Raw genomic sequence first — 17,765 nt, forward strand, 5'->3', positions numbered from 1 at the left:
AATCTGATACTCGGAGCAGTGGCCAAAGGTAAATTATCCCAAAATCCTCTTTCAAATGACACCGTCAGCGACAGAATAGAAGACATGAGTAAAGACATTTTGGCTCAAGTAGTCACAGATCTGATTTCAAGCCCGGCAAAATTCAGCCTTCAACTCGATGAGAGCACAGACGCTGCTAATCTAAGCCAGCTTACTGTTTTTGTGCGCTATGTGAAAGATGACATGATAAAAGAAGATTTTTTTATTTTGTAAGCCTCTTACAACAACAACTAAGGCAGCCGATGTGAAGAAGCTTGTGGATGACTTCTTCAGAGACAACAATCTTTCATGGGACATGGTTTCTACAGTTTGTATGGACGGCGCTCCAGTCATGCTGGGAAGAAAGTCTGGTTTTGGTGCGCTAGTAAAAGCCGATGCACCACACATCATTGTGATGCATTGTACAGGGTGGGCCATTTATATGGATACACCGTAATAACATGGGAATGGTTGGTGATATTAAAGTCCTGTTTGTGGCACATTAGTATATGTGAGTATATGTAAGTATACACTCCTCAAGATGGGTGGTGACCATGGTGGCCATTTAGAAGTCGGCCATTTTGGATACAACTTTTGTTTTTTCTTTTTTTCTTTTTTTTTTCTTTTTTTTTTCTTAACTTTTGTTTTTTCAATAGGAATAGGGCCATGTGACACATCAAACTTATTGGTAATGTCACAAGAAAAACAAGGGTGTGCTTGGTTTCTGTTTCTTCAGTGGGCTGGTTTCAGTCATTATGCAAATGTGCTGTTTATAGGATTGGGGAAATCTGCAGTCAGCTGAGACTGAAGAACTCACTTGGATGAGTGACGAAATGTTTCGCCCACAAATAGGGCTGGGCCATATCATACCGTTCACGGTAATACCGGTATAATGTCGGGCAACGATAAGAAAATGAAATATCGCGATAGAATACGGGTACAATGCGCATGAGCAGTGCCTTTGTTTTCATACGCACATGGCTTAAAAAGCGTGCTGGCGACGGAGAATAAGAAGGGCGAAAGCGGATTGTAGAATAAAACAGATGAACCAGAATTGGTTTGTAAAAATGCTGTAACTTCAGTGGTGTGGAACTGGTTTAGCTTTCGTCCATCAGGTACACAACAAAGCACTATTTTTGGTAGCGCATGCTAGTGGGTCATTGTTATTTCCGTGTTTTTTGGAATATACGGCACACTTAAAATAAATCCTTTGATTTTTCTGAAAATCGACAGTGCCCCTTATAATCCCATGTGCCTTATGTATGAATTCTGATTGTGTTTACTGAGCTCGAAACAATTTTATGTGGTACACGGCGCTCAAAAATCTGTCAAACGGGGTGACCGTGGCTCAGGGGGTTGGGAAGCTTATCTGTAACCGGAAGGTCGCCGGTTCGATCCCCGGGCTCTCTGTCCTGGTCGTTATGTCCTTGGGCAAGACACTTTACCCTACCGCCTACTGGTGTTGGCCAGAGGGGCCAATGGCGCGATATGGCAGCCTCGCTTCTGTCAGTTTGCTCCAGGGCAGCTGTGGCTACAACCGTAGCTTGCCTCCACCAGTGTGTGAATGCGAGAGTGAATGAATAGTAGCATTGTAAAGCGCTTTGGGTGCCTTGAAAAGCGCTATATAAATCCAATCCATTATAAATGTTTTAGTACGGCTAAGCTACGAACCCGCACTGCTTGATGGATTGTTGGAGCATTACGGCTACTGTAGGCAGGAGCCACACGGTATGATACATACTGTGCGTCAACATAATATTATCGTATTGTGTGTGTATAGCCTCTTTTTTTTTTGTGGATATTCTACATGGTTATGCTGAGGATATGTTGGCCAATTTCCACTGGAAATCTTTTTTAATTAAACTGCCAGCAAGGAATTTGCATTTATACTGTTAAATTTTTATATAACTTTAATGCACATAAAAAACAGCTGCTTGTTTAAGTGAAAATACATTGATATTATTATTATTTTTTTGCACTAATAAAGTTGTGGAGTTGTAAAGTATTTTGTCTAGTGTCAATTATATCGTCAGTTATATCGTTATCGCAAATTTTCAAATGTATATCGTGATAAATATTTTTGCTCATATCGCCCTGCTCTACCCACAAAACGCTTCGTCCAGATGAACAGAATCAACTTTTAGAGAGATACAGATACTGTTGTTGTTTAGATATGCCTGCTTATGAATGTCACATGTGTTTGTAAAATGCATATTCATGAGTGTAACCAATAAAAGCAGCATGCAAAGGGAAGCTTGTTGAAGAAGTTCGGAGGCAGCTACTTCCCTTGCGGCAAGTGCAACAAAGAGCTCTGGGCGATCTTGTTCTTGAGTGTCTGTTTATCCAGCAGTTTCAGGAATATATCTCTGACAAATGAATTAATTCTTCAACTTTTTCACAAATAAAATTTTAATCATTAGAGAAAAAATTACTCATAATTATCTCACAGATGTAATATTATTTACAGGTAAGCTCAGTACCATTGATATTCATTTAGAGTCTTTTTCTCCAATTGATCTTTCTGAGTTAACATCAATAATTGCTTTAGTGTTTTGTTTTTTAAGACTTGAGTATGAACTTATACAAAATGCAGCAAGATATTATAAAACGTTTTATTGATTAAAAAATACACTATATCAGATTCATATCGGTATCGGATATAAAAAAGTGGTATCATGCCATCTCTAGTTGGAGCCTACAAAGCAACACCCTTCCCCCACATTGGACAATCTGACCATCTCTCCCTGTTCCTCACACCTCGGTATTCACCACTCATCCTTTTTTTTTTTTTTTTTTTTTTTTTGTTAACAAGTAGAAATCTTTTTTTTTTTTTTATATATATATATATATTTTTTTTTTAATAGGACAGGGGGAAAAGAATGAAAGAAAGAGGGGGAGAGAAAGAAAGAAAACCAAAGGGGAGAAGAGACGGTGAGAAGGGGGGGAAGAGAGAAAAAAAAAAGAACTCCTGGGTCACCTGTATGGAGAAAAAAAAAACAAACAAACAGAGGAGACAGCAAACAACAAAGAGCAACACAATAATAGGAAAAAAAAAAGCACCATCACAATATCACAATAAACTACCTAGTCATAAATATCAATAGTTACTAAATAATAGACGATATTGTTCAGCACGCAAGATAGACAGCGCACAGTGTGCTTTGAGGCAGCAGCCAAGAAAGCTTTAGTCCGCGTCTGTGAATACCCATGTGTACACCTGTGTGCATACCTGTGTGGATCAGCATGCTTGCATTCCAAAGGTTTCTCCATGTAATGATCTGTTAGGGAGTGTGGGGAGCCACAGCCCTGTCCTTTATGGTATCAAGCGGGTATGGAGGAGATCAAAACTCCAGACATCCAGGTATTCACCACTCATCCAACGTGTGCAACCTGCTTGGGGGACATTTAAAGTCTGGCAAGAGGGGACAGACGCAGTGCTCCAGGACAGATTCAAAAACACAGACTGGAATACGTTCACCCACACAGACTTGGACCAGTACGCCTCATCTGTACTGGATTACATCTCCAAAACTACAGACAGTGTCACCACCCAGAAACAGATCACCATGTACCCCAACAAGAAGCCTTGGATGAACCGGGATGTTCGTCTCTTCCTGAAGGCCTGCAACACCGCCTTTAGGTCAGGAGATGCACACGCCTACAGTACAGCCAGGGCTAAGCTAAAGAGGGGTATCAAAAAAGAGAAACACCATTACAAAAAGAAGGTAGAAGAACACTTCTCCAACTCCAACCCCCGACACATGTGGCAAAGACTCCAGACTATTACAGACTACAGGACCACCAACTTTTATGCTTGTTTTGAGCGAGGGAATCCAACAACTACAACCAAAGCAGACATGACGCCGGACCACCAACCACTGGCTCTCTCCCCCACCAATGTAGGAGCGGTGCTGAGCAGGATTAATGTCCACAAGGCTGCAGGTCCTGATGGCATCCCCGGGCGTGTTCTCAGAGCGTGTTCTACCCATCAAGCCTCAACGACTAAGCCCAGTTGACCTCACCCCCATCATCACTATCTGCTTAGAGCAGCTGGTCCTAGCACACTTCAAATCCCATCTCCCCCCCACCCTGGACCCCCACCAATTTGCATACCGCCAGAACAGGAGCACAGAGGATGCAGTCTCCATCGCACTGCATTCTGTCCTCTCACACCTGGACAACAACAACACCTACGCCAGAATGCTGTTAATAGGCTTCAGCTCAGCATTTAATACAATCCTCCCCTCACAACTCCTCAGGAAACTGACAGACCTAGGCATCAGTTCTATTACGAGTTCAAAAATTGGGGATGGAGACAAGAGGAAAAACCACAATAACAACACTGGTCCGGCCGGGTTGAGTCAAACGATGATTTTAATAGTCACATGCGTGGGAGATGGACACTGTATGCAGACAGCCTCAGATCTCAAAATGGTGGAGCATTAATCAAACTCTTATAGCCTCTGGTGCCCCCACCTTATCATAAAAGCCTAAACATTCACATGCGTTTTCTCACACGGCGCCTAAGCTACGACCTTGGCTCCCTGTTTATCTGCTCCTGCTGAGATGGGGCAGAAAACTCCAGCATGTTCCGTTCTCTTCTAATCAGACAAATAAGGCGATGACTTTCTGCAAACAGTATTTCTTATAATATCATAAAACAATATCATTCATCCACAATAAATCAGCAGTCTAATGTAATGCACATCAGTTTAACTAATGCAATAGTTATCAGCTTCTTCTAATTCAGGAGAATAATGCAAACTAAGACTACATAATAATTCACAATCTTTAATTAGGGGTCTAACATGGCATAAAATAATATTATAATCTGACAGTTCCCTCATGTGTAAATGATTATTGGACTTCCTGACAAACCGCCCCTACATGTCCAGCTGGATAACTACTGCTCATCTACAATCACAATGAACACCATCGAGAGCATCCTGACCAACTGTATAACAGTCTGGTACGGGAACTGCTCTGGCTCCGACCGGAAGGCGTTGTAGAGGGTTGTGACATCTACTGGAAGCGGTGTCTGAAAAGGGCTGGGAAAATCCCCCAGTCACCCATCACATGGACTCTTCACCCTCCTGCCTTCTTAGAGGCACTACAGGAGCCTCCGGACTAAGACCACCAGGTACCGAAACAGCTTCTTCCCTACAGCTGTCAGACTCCTGAACTCTGACGCTTGACATCGGACCCACGTTAAACTCATGGACTGAACTTACAAACACCCACAACCACCTACACACACACATAATGGGACAAAAACAAACAAATGGACAACGGTACCCTCATACACACAATAATAGCATGAACTGAACCACCAGTCCATCTTATCGTAACTGCACTACTGTATAATTCTGTATAAACAATCATTCTGTACAATATGATAATTTTAATTCTACAACTGTTTATAACTTGCATAGTTCATATTTCTGTATAGCTGTATATTTTCATATTTCTGTATAGCTTTTTTTATTTTCATATTTCTGTACAGTTTTTCCATAATTGTATACTGTTCATAGCCTGTACATAGCTTGTACACCACTACAGCAAGTACATACTTATAGTTATAGCATATTCATAACATGCCTTCATACCGTGTACATTATTTGTACCCTAGAACCCATAACAGACCCATTTCTGTAATACACACACACACACCTATATATATATATATAAAAATTAAAAATTAAAAAAACACCCAGCACGCCCCTGTAGGCGGTTTATCCTTCAAGCTCGGATCCTCTACCAGAGGCCTGGGAGCTTGAGGGTCCTGCGCAGTATCATAGCTGTTCCTAGGACTGCGCTCTTCTGGACAGAGATCTCCGATGTTGTTCCCGGGATCTGCTGGAGCCACTCACCTAGCTTAGGAGTCACCGCACCTAGTGCTCCGATTACCACGGGGACCACCGTTACCTTCAGCCTCCACATCCTCTCGAGCTCTTCTCTGAGCCCTTGGTATTTCTCCAGCTTCTCGTGCTCCTTCTTTCTGATGTTGCTGTCATTCGGAACCGCTACATCGATCACTACGGCCGTCTTCTTCTGTTTGTCTACCACCACTATGTCCGGTTGGTTAGCCACCACCATTTTGTCCGTCTGTATCTGGAAGTCCCACAGGATCTTAGCTCGGTCATTCTCCACCACCCTTGGGGCCGTCTCCCATTTTGACCTCGGACCTTCCAGGCCATATTCGGCACAGATGTTTCTGTATACTATGCCGGCCACTTGGTTATGGCGTTCCATGTATGCCCTGCCTGCTAGCATCTCGCACCCTGCTGTTATATGCTGGATTGTCTCTGGGGCATCTTTACACAGCCTGCACCTGGGGTCTTGCCTGGTGTGATAGACCCCAGCCTCTATGGATCTTGTACTCAGAGCTTGTTCTTGTGCTGCCATGATTAGTGCCTCTGTGCTTTCTTTCAGTCCAGCTTTGTCCAGCTGTATATATATATATATATATACAGATATACAGATAGATAGATAGATAGATAGATAGATAGATAGATAGATAGATAGATAGATAGATAGATATTATTGCTAATATATGTTTTTGTAATATATCTATATCATATCTATATCATGGCTAAAGCACCTCTGGATGGATGCAAACTGCATTTCATTGCCTTGTTCTTCTGACATGTGCAATGACAATAAAGTTGAATTCTATTCTATTCTAATTCTAGTTGTAAGCTCTTCACCCAAACTCCGAACCTGACTTCCCTCTTTGCCTTTTTTTATTGACAGCAGTTACGCACAGTTCAGTTATCGACGTGACAAGTCAAGCGTATCTGAGCAAGTGTGTGTCTGTCTGTGCGTGTTTGTGTATGTGTATGTGTGTGGGTGTCATTTCCTGACACCACATATGGCGTGACCCTTCAACGACATCTCAAGTTGCTTCATTTAGGGCATGACCTTTTAATAAACCAACATGTGTACCAAGCACGTAAAAAGCAGAAATGAACAACTTGTGGTTTCTAAACAGGAACTTGTGGTTTCTAAATATGAACAGAAAATTACAGAGACGAGACAGCTTCCTACATCTTATGTATGCACAGAGGCCAAAACCCAATATGGAGAAAACACTTCATCCATCCATCCATTCGCTGCCGCCTATCCTTCTCAGGGTCGCGGGGGGCAGAAAACACTTCATCAGCACATAAAAGCAATGGTCATGCTACCTTACACAAATGACAATCTTAAAATAATCAACTCTAACAATGTGGATCACACACTCGTGTAACCCAAGGGCCAAACCTTCATTTATAACCTGGAAAATAAAAGCAACCAGGTTCTCTGCTTGGCGTTGCCAGCACACCCTCACTATACGTTTAGGCAGACCAGGTCTGTCCAGCATACTCACCAGTGTTGGGAAGCTTACTTTTAAAATGAATTCCTCTACAGATTACAGAATACATGCCCCATAATGTATTTTGTAACGTATTCCGGTACGTTACTCAATAAGATTAACATATTCTGAATACTTTGGATTACTTAATATAATGTGGTGAGCTCAGACAAGGAGGAGACAGAGGTGTCATTTGGTCTTGATTCTCTGAATTGCCAGGGAGCACAGCCATTTATTTTCCAACAGAAGAACACACCGCCACCAGACCGACTGCTCGGTGTAGCTTAACAAAACAACAACAACAAAAAGCCCTCCCTCTCCCCAGAAACACACAGATGCAGGGAGAGGGCGTCACACTGTAACCATGGCAACATAACGTTGCCGCCTGGAACAACAGAACATTGCTGTCAAACCCCTGCAAAGTATTGCCAGGAGGCCTGGAAGGGCATTAACATGGAAAGGGGGGCAAAAAGAAATACTTTTCTTTTTATTCTCATTTAAAATATCTAGCTTTTAATAAATAATGACCAGAATCTTAAAAACCAAAGTTTTAAACTGATGTAAAATATATAGAAATCATACATATGCCAGCAAGACAGTGTACATCACTCTCACAACAGCTTTTGTTTTCATTGAAAGGGTTTATGGCTTTTCCTATAATACTTGGTGGGCCGGTCTCTAGTCAAAATGCCTGGGCCGACATTTTGTCCCAGTCCAGCCCTGGCTCCCGCCCAAACATCAAGGCGGCAGGCATGCACTGGCTGGACTTCTGTACTGCAGTCCGGTACAACCAAATTGACTAGGGGCAGATTTTGGTCCCAATCCCGCTGGTGGCGGCTGGTGAGAATGGCAAGCTGGGTGGCCAGCGTGTGGTTGAAGCGCTCGACCAAGCCGTCGCTTTGTGGGTGAAGCGGTGTGGTTCTCGTCTTCTCCATCCCCAGCCGCCGACAGATCTCCCTGAAGAAGTTCGATTCGAAATTACGCCCCTGAGCTCAGACGAGACCCCAAAACGGGCGAACATCTCCTTCACCAGTTTCGCCGCCGTCGTAGTTGGGCTCTGGTCCGGCACGGCGTAGGCCTCCGGCCACTTCGTGAAATAGTCCATGGCCACCAACACATACCGGTTCCCTGACTCGGTGATGGGGAAAGGCCCTAGGGCGTCCATCCCCACTGGCTACATTGGGGCCCCCACGAAGTACTGCTGCAGGGGGGCAGTGGAGTGTTGAGTTGGGCCCTGCTGTGGAGTGCAGGTGTCACAGCAGTGCACATGGAGTTCCACATTCCGTCCACCCTGAGACAGCGGAGAGTTTTGGCATTCCCATAGTAGCCGGCACCCACCGAGCCGTGGACAAGCTCAAGCATCTGCAACTGCAGCGACAGAGACACCAACAGCTGAAGGAGATCCTTGCCTTGACCGTGGGCCCACCATCTCCGGTATAGGAGGTCATTGTGGGTCTCCAGATTGTTGTACTGGGAGTGGTAGGCCTTCACGTTGGGCCCCTGTCCTGACACCCCCGACCAATCGCTGACAGTAGCAGCACTCTACAGCCATGCAGGGCCGTCTGAGGAGGGCATCAGCGTTGCCATGCTGTCGACCTGCCCGATACTGGGTCTTGAAGTCGTAGCCCTGAAGGACCTCCAGCCAGCAGGCCACCTGATCTTCTGGGTGTTTGAAGTTCAGGAGCCAAGTTAGAGATGCATGGTCAGTGCGCAGGAGGAACCAGCAGCCGTGCAGGTATAGCCGGAAGTGCCACACCACCAGAACTACGGCGAGCAGCTCCCACAGAGTCATGCAGTAGTTCCTCTAGGCTCGCTCCAGAGCACGGCTGAAGTATGCCACCACTTGTTCTCCAGCCTCGTCCTGCTTCTTTCCCACCAGGACCATGGACGCTGCCAATGGGCTGTCGGACGGCTCGATCACCTCAGAGAGTTCAAGGCATGGCCAGGCAGACGTGTTGGCACAGTCGCTCTGGAAAAAGTCCTCGCAAAAAAGCATGCAAGCTAAGCTCCTCACGGGCTGCTGCTGGGAACTCCGGGTAGCCACGATGAGCATACAGCAACACATCAGCTGCAAATGTGCCCAGGCTCTCCCCCACCCGATGGCTCCGGTTGGTCAGCTGCTCCCTGCTCTGATCAGTGGAGTGCCGCTGCCCAAACCACCCCTCGAGTGCCATGGTGAGAGCCTGGAGCTCATGCTGCTCTGCCAGGGCTAGGTCAAGGAGTACCTGCAGTGCATCTGCTTTCTTTTTTTTTTTTTTTTTTTCTTTTTTTTTTTTTGGCCTGTCCCGTTTGGCTCTTTTGCCATCAGAATTGTTGTCTAAAGGCAAAGAAAGATGCCCAACGGATTTACTTTACCAAACTGACCATCCCAGCCTTGCCGTAATGGTCCATTTAATTCACCTTTTATTGTTTATTTTATTTTCACTTACTGAATACGGGACAGACTTGACTGGGGGAAAGAAGGGGAGAAAGAAAGAGGGAAAGAGAAACAGCTGAGAAGAGGGACGGGGGAGAAGGGCAAAAGACAAAAACCAACAGAACGGGCAGAGAAAAAAAAAATGCATATATCAATCACCTGGATCACCTGCTGAGAAAGAAAAAAGAAAGCAAGCAGAAGAGAACAAGAGTAATAGAATAAACAACATCACAATGATATATGGGAATATGACAGTAAATACTAAATGTTAAACATTATTGTGCAGCACATAAGATCAACAGAACACAGTGTGCTTTGAGGTAGGAGCCAAAAAGGGTGTAGTTTGTGGGTGTGATCACCCGTGTGTACACCTGTGAGCATGGACGCGCTTGTTTTTTGTTTTTTAAAAGGTTCCTTCATGTAATAATCTGCTAGAGGGTGTGGGGGGGCCACAGCCCCATCCTCCAGGGCGTGAAGCAGGTGTGGATGAGATCAAAACTCCAGACATCCAGAGGCCCCCAGAACACAAGAGACCAAGGAAGACCAACAGAGGGGCAGCTGCACCACTGTCCCGGAAAGAGCTGAGGAGAGTCCCAGATGAGGGCTCACTCAGCAGCCGCGGAGCAGAAGCCAGGGGGAGTTGCAGTGACGCGCCCGTGAGCTCCGCCGGCAGCCAGCTGCGCCTGAGTGACCGAGCCCCAGGCCGAGAGGCCGGGGGCACCCCACCTCCGAAGTGGCCCGAGCGAGCCCCAGGCTCCAGGCCCCGATAAGCGGCCGCCAAGGAGTGAGCCGGTGTGTACCTGGACGCCTATCCCCGGACACAAAGAACCACCAACGCACCGATGTCTGAGGGGGTCCGCCACTGGCAGGGGAAGTGGTGGTAGGGGGAGATAGGCCTCCAAACCTTGGAGGGCCTGAGATGTCCCCAGAGAGGTGGCGCCTGACACCCAACCTGACATATAGACACAGACATACAGGCACACACAGATACAAACATCCATTCCCACCCTCATGCTCTCATATGCACTTACTCCACACTCAACCAACGTGGAGACAGACATAAAGAGACGTTGTACACATGATCACACTCCCCAAGCGTACTCTACAAACCGGGTCTAGGTGCTCCCGCCCCTGGAGGGGGGAACTGCACCCAGACCCAGGTGGTGTTTCCCTTTTCCCTGCGGTGGGGGGAGGCAGACCGCCCCGACTCCGCAGCAGCAGGAAGGCTCCACACTCCAGACCGCAGTCGGACGGCCAACTCCTCCTCCTAGTCCTAGCCCCCCTGCTCCAGCAGGTCGCAGAGAATGGGGGTGAGAGAAGACTCCAAACCTCCCTCCACCCGCTCATTGTAATGTTGATGCATGTGTGTTCTAAGGTGCATTTAAAACCCAGGAGGGCATGGAGCTACCTGCCAAGGAGCAGCAGGTAAGCGCATAGTCCCTCCTGCTAGCCCTCAATGACTAAGTGTATTTAAAATTGAGAGGTGGGCAACGATGCCAGGGGTGGGGTGTACACCCTGATGGTACTTTGGACTCCGTGTTTCGTGCCCACCCCCAAGATCCTATATGTATGTGTAATGAGAGTGTGAGTAATGTGAATGTCTAAGTTGTGGGATAAAATTGAGGCAGAGGCAGCCAGAAGGGGACAGAGGGGGGGGGGGGGGGGGGGTAGCCTCCTCTGCACCCTGGTGACATACCCCTACTCCAAGGCCCTGCATGTGTGGGTGGTTGTGGTGGAGCGGGAAGAGGGAGGCAGCTGGAGATGGGGAGGGAAGGAAGGGAGGGGCAAGTGACCCCTCCCTGGGGCCAGCTCCCCCGCTGACCCCAGTAGGCACCCCCATACTCCGCGACCCGCCAGGGAAAGGGGGCCCAGGCCCATCCAGACCGGGCCCAGTGCAGCAGCGCCGCCCGGCCCCACAGAGCCCGCGACAGTCCACCCAACCCCACCACAGAGAAAACTGCACCCACCCCACCATCCACTCATCTTCCAGACTACATAAGACAATAAACACCCAGGCTGAGATCTTCCTCCACCTCTCCTGTATGTCCCCCTCCTGCAGAGGGAGCTCCTGAGGAGAGGAAAGCTCCTGCAAGATGTGACGCACCGGCGGCACCCTGCTCCAGGGCTGGGCCCCCATGCACCCACCCGCCCACAACCCCGGCAACACACCAACCAGGACCCAAGCCCCCGAGGCCCGGTCCGGGTCCCAGCCCAGAGACGGAGCGCCCCCAGAACCTCACGCCCATCCCGGACCCACCCAGGGGCAGCCAGGCTACCAGGTCAGTAACCCACGTCCGTCAGCACAGACCCTCCCCTAGCCCCGCTGCACGCAGCCGCGAGGAAACAGTCACCTGAGAGCCAACAGAGCCCCTAACCGGACATGACCGCTACCCCGGGTTGAGCCCCCCAAGGAAGATGCCTCCGGGGAACCCCCCGACGCCCTAAGCCTGTCCCTACCCCCACACCAATCACAACAGTGAAGGCGGGACCAAACTATGACCCCCCACCCCCACTAGGTGATGGAGCTGATCAAAGGAGCCCAGAGCAATTGATCTGATGTGGTGGCAGAGGCTGTATCAAGACTAATGTAATCTAATAGATAATTTCTATATTGGTTAGAATTAAGATTATTTTTATTTTTCCAGTTCATGAGGACTGTTTTCTTGGCTATGCATAGGGCAGTGAAAACCATATGGGCGATATTCTTTTCTGAAGTGACATTATCTAAGCTGCCCAACAAACACACTAAGGGGGAAGTTGGAATGTTACATTTCAGACACTTCGATAAGTCTTCACATATCTCGCGCCAAAACTTCTGAACTGGTGGACAGAACCAAAGAGCGTGGATATAATTGTCCGGTGAATTGGTTTGGCAGTGTGAGCAGTTGTTGGTAGACGAAAAGCCCATCTTGAACATCCGATGACCTGTATAGTGCACTCTATGTAATATTTTGTATTGAATTAATTGAAGACTGGGATTTCTAATTAGATGAAAGGTTTTTAAGCAAATCTGAGACCAGAAGTTTAGGTCTAAGTTAACTGATAAATCAGAAAGCAGTGCATCTGCTTTCAATGCTAGCGCTAGGTGGGTAGCAGCCTTTTCGTCGCTCCAGCCACTATGTCTCACTGCTAGCCAAACTTGTGAGAGGTAGGGCTCTTGCGGGGTTAGCCCATTGTATTTCGGCACCTTAGCTGGCGTTGTAGGCATCATTGCTCGCTGTCGGAGGCTCGGTGTGTCAGACAACAGAGGCAGCCCACGATGCATTGTCCTAGCATCTGTCACAAGTGGCAGCTGCTGCACCACCTGCCCCGCTGCCATGGACTGACGTGGGACCATCGGGGGACTTACATGGTCTTACAGTCTCTTCCTCTCGCTCCAATCGTCAGCTCCCCAAGCAGTGAATGCTCTCCTCGACGTCTTGCTCCAGCCTCTGAATGTCTCTCTCCATTCCGGCGAGGGTGAGCTATCCCAGTTCTGACACCAATGTGGTGAGCTCAGACAAGGAGGAGACAGTGGTGTGGTTTAGTCTTGCTCCTCCGAATTGCCAGGGAACACAGAAAAACACACCGCTGCTAGCCCAACTGCTTGGCGTAGCTTAGCAGAAAAAAACAACAACAAAAAGCGCTCCCTCTCCCCAGAAACACACAGATGCAGGGAAACAGCAAACAGCTTTGACCCGCTACAATATTATCATGCTTTTTACAACTACATGAATATACTATTGCTGTGGGAGTTATTACTATTACTGAAGGTTTCTCACCATTCCAATACCAACTAGAATTTTAAATCTTAATATAAAATGAGTAACAGTGGGGTGGACATTAGGTAAGGCTGTAATTTTTGCAGCGATCTCAAAACTATTCCACGCGTATATAAAACAGCTCCAAACCATAGTGTGATGCCTTTTGATCAATCAATCAGTCAGTCAGTCAGACAGTAGTTAGTGCATAATCTGATGAAGTTATGTAAGCAAGGTGATAAATGCAAAAAATGAAAAAATTGTTATGTTTATTTGTTTTATAAATAATTTTGATCAATAAACTTCCCTTGTTTAAACATGCCAAATGTTGTGGTATTTCTTTACTTGTGACTTCTTGATGTTGGTAAATACAATAAGTGAAAAATACATATAATATACATATAATAATGTACAACACATTATGGAGTATGCAATTAATCACAGGACAGCTGGACACATATGTTTATAAATATCATTGTATTAGACCAATTTCCTTATACATATTTTTGAAATGCGGGTATGATTGATTGTGAACTGGAAAGTGAAAATACTTACGTCACTCTGACTCTCACTCTGACCTCATCAGAGGTGTAAACATCACAGCAGATGCCTTTGTGTCAAAGCAACTGAAGGAGATCTTCCTGGCCTGGCTTTTCATAGCAGATAACCTTAAAAATATTCTGCAGTAGAACAAAAACAGAAGAAAACCATGAATCAAGATATGAACATTACCTGATGCTGCAGAAGTAAAGCAGAGCAAAGTTACAGAGGTTTAATTAAATGGTAAATGGTCTGTCTTTGTATAGTGCTTTACTAGTCCCTAAGGACCCCAAAGCGCTTTAAACATTCAGTCATTCACCCATTCTCACACACATTCACACACTGGTGATGGCAGCTACATTGTAGCCACAGCTGCTCTAATTAGAGACACAGCCAAGCGTTTTGCAATTTTGCATAACTTTAAAAAGTTTAAATTCCTTCAGTATTGAACAACAGAAGTGAGAGTTCATGGTGATGTTTATCTGAAGTGAACTGTGAAGCATAGTTTGGATCTTCTTTTGCTGCTGGTTCAGTCAGTTTTGTTTGGACTGGGTCAACACACCTGAATCAAATGATTAGTTCATTACCAGGCCTCTGGGGAACTTAAAGACATGTTCAGGAGGCCATTTAGTCATTTAGATCAGCTGTGTTGGATCAAGGACACATCTGAAACCTGCAGGACACCGACCCTCGAGGCCTGGAGTCCAAGACCCCTGTATTAGAGTGATTAGAGCATGCTGTAGTGTCACAGTCGCCAAACCACTCTGTATCTACTTGAGCAAACCATAACTCTTTCACCACTGTAGGGGCAATAGGAATGAGGCGCCACATATACCAGGTACCATACTTTAGCAACCAGGTAGGAAGGTATAGAAAATGTTGTATTATTGTCGTCTCTGTCACAGAGATTTGGGCCAGGACACGTAGCCCGATCGATCTTAAGTCGCGGTTCCCCACTCCACAAACAGTTCAATATTTAATAGAGGAGATAATTGATAATTTACAATAAATCAAATTCCAAATTCAAATTTAATTTGTCACGTACACAGTCATACACAGTACGATATGCAGTGAAATGCTTAGACAACTGCTCGTGACCTAAAGAAAAACCAAAAGGAAAAGGCTATGAATAAGATAGGAAATAAATATGAAAAATTAGAAAGTGTAAATTTAACTAGGAAGGAATAAAATATAAGAATATAAAATATAAAATATAAAAAATGAAATAACTGTACAACACAAATTAGAATGAAGGGTAAATTTAACTGGGAAAGAATAAGATAAAATATATAAATTAAAGTTGAAAATAAAATAACTGTACAACAAAATACACAATATAGAACTATATAAGAATGTATGAAGAAATATAAATAAATAAATAAATATATATATATATATATACACACACACAATAACAGCAGCTGTACAAGTATGAACTGGAAATGAAGAATATAGTGACCAGTGTTGTGCAATCCACATTATGTCTTGTGCAGTGCAAATATGCTTAAAGTGATTTAAGTGATGAAGTGATAACAATGTCCAGAATGTCCAGTGTGTGTGTAAGAACTATATGTGTGGGTCAGTACTGTGTGGTGTGTGATTGAGAGACCGTATCGCCTGCGGGAAGAAGCTCCTCCTCAGTCTCTCTGTGTTGGTCTTCAGGGAGCGGAATCGCTTTCCTGACCTCAACAGAGAGAACAGTCTGTTGTTGGGATGGCTGAGGTCCTTCACGATCTTCCTGGCCTTGGTCCAGCACCGCCTGCTGTAGATTGAGTGCAGGTCAGGGAGCTCGGAGCGGATGGTGCGCTCAGCTGACCGCACAACCCTCTGTAGAGCTCGTCTGTCCTGCATGGTGCTGTTCCCGAACCAGGTTAAGATGTTTCCCGTCAGGATGTTCTCTATGGTGCACGAGTAAAAGTTCCTGAGCACCTTGGAGGGCAGTCGGAAGTCTCTCAAGCGTCTGAGGTGGTAGAGACGCTGACGGGCCTTTTTCACCACGGAGTTGATGTGACAGGACCATGACAGGTCCTGCGTGATGTGAACTCCGAGGTATTTGAAGCTGTCCACTCTCTCCACTGGGCACTCGTTGATGACGGGGGTCTGGTAGTTCATCTCCTGCTTAGTGCTGAAGTCCACTATCAGCTCCTTTGTCTTACTGACGTTTAGAAGGAGGTTGTTCCTCTGGCACCAGTTCTCCAGATTCCTAATCTCCTTCAGGTAGGCCGACTCGTTGTTATCAGAGATCAGGCCCACCATAGCAAGACGGAGGAAGCGAAAACTGCTGACACTTGAATGGCCCCTCCTTTCAAACCTCCTGCGTCTCACACCTTGAGGGCCAAAACCTTGAGTGGGCAGTACTGTGACAGTGGGTATTACAGGTCCTGCGCTGCAGTTGTTTGTATGTGTATCATTACACTCTAAGGTTAATTATGGGTATGGGCAGATATAACTGAGCTTATTGTATTTAGATAATATGCTAATCAAACAAATACTTTGGTTGGCCTTATTGACTGGTAGGCCCACAAACCCCTAGAGCTGATGTGGACTCATCCAACCTGACTGCCTCAACTTCTAGGTGTGTTCCACCCTTGCCCTGATATGAAAAAACCTGAGTAGCTTTGCAGATCAATTGCTATCAGTCATATCTATTATGACAGCCCCTCTAGATCATGGCACTTATTAACTAGGGGTGCAACGATACTCGTATTGATATTGAACCGTTCGATACAGTGCTTTCGGTTCGGTACGCATATGTATCGAACAATACAACATTTTTAATTTATTTGATCAACTTTCCTTCTGACGATGCTGTCTGTGTCGAGCGCTCAGTGGATCTGCGCTCGACAGTGCAGCCTAGGCGGAGTAGTCGAACGCAGATTCACTGAGCGCAGCGCAAGCTAGCGAGACAGAAGTTAAGCTCTCCTTGCAACATGGCAAATTGAACCTCCCCCACCCTCATTCAGATGTGGCATTTGGAACTATTTTGGTTTTCATGTGACGTATGACCCTGAAGGTAAGCGTCTCATGGACTAAAGTAAACAGTATGTCGGATGTGCCACGCAATGCTCAATTACATGGGTGGGAACTAGTGTGTTAGCACAGTTTGCTCGTTGACGTGTTGGCCGTCCAGCCCCATGCACGGGGTGATCCGCAGTAGCTCGTTAACGGAGATTTGCCGTGTTGTGGCTTTAACGTCATTTGAACGAGATTAACGCTGACAGCACTAGTGGGGAACACAACAAATATGACTGCACATTTACTCCAACATCATCCTAGTGCAAAGACAAGTGGAAGCAGACAAAAACAACAAGCAGGCATGCTACAAACTTTACCCCAGTCATTTAGACAGCCGTTAGCACATGATTCTCCTTATGGGGACCTGATATGTTTAATATGCTGCTGAGAATATAGACTAGAATAGAATAGAATTCAACTTTATTGTCGTTGCACATGCACAGGTACAGGGCAATGAAATGCAGTTTGCATCCATCCAGAAGTGCTTTAGTGATATAGATATATTACAATATATATTAGCAATAATATAGATATGTAAGTATATCTATATTATTTATTTATTGTTTTATTACTATGTATTTATTGTTTTATTACTTTGTTGTTTCAGCAACATTAAATTTAAAAACTGTACTTTTGAGTTAAAATATATATTTATATTTTTCAATAAATGACAAATTAAAAA

General features: G+C 45.6%; 1 protein-coding gene across 1 annotated transcript; it reads right to left on the bottom strand.

Moving 5' to 3' along the window:
- Window positions 1-15,108: 15,108 nt before the first annotated feature.
- Window positions 15,109-16,324, bottom strand: LOC309699024 (uncharacterized protein; the record flags this gene model as incomplete). Its single annotated transcript, XM_082521847.1, has 2 exons — window positions 15,109-15,166; window positions 15,678-16,324. 2 exons carry the CDS (start codon window positions 16,322-16,324, stop codon window positions 15,148-15,150), a joined length of 666 nt encoding a protein of 221 aa, XP_082377973.1. The 3' UTR covers window positions 15,109-15,147.
- Window positions 16,325-17,765: the final 1,441 nt, after the last annotated feature.

The sequence above is a fragment of the Aulonocara stuartgranti genome (genome assembly GCF_965226115.1).
Source record: "Aulonocara stuartgranti genome assembly, chromosome: 3".
Taxonomy (NCBI): Eukaryota; Metazoa; Chordata; class Actinopteri; order Cichliformes; family Cichlidae; genus Aulonocara; species Aulonocara stuartgranti.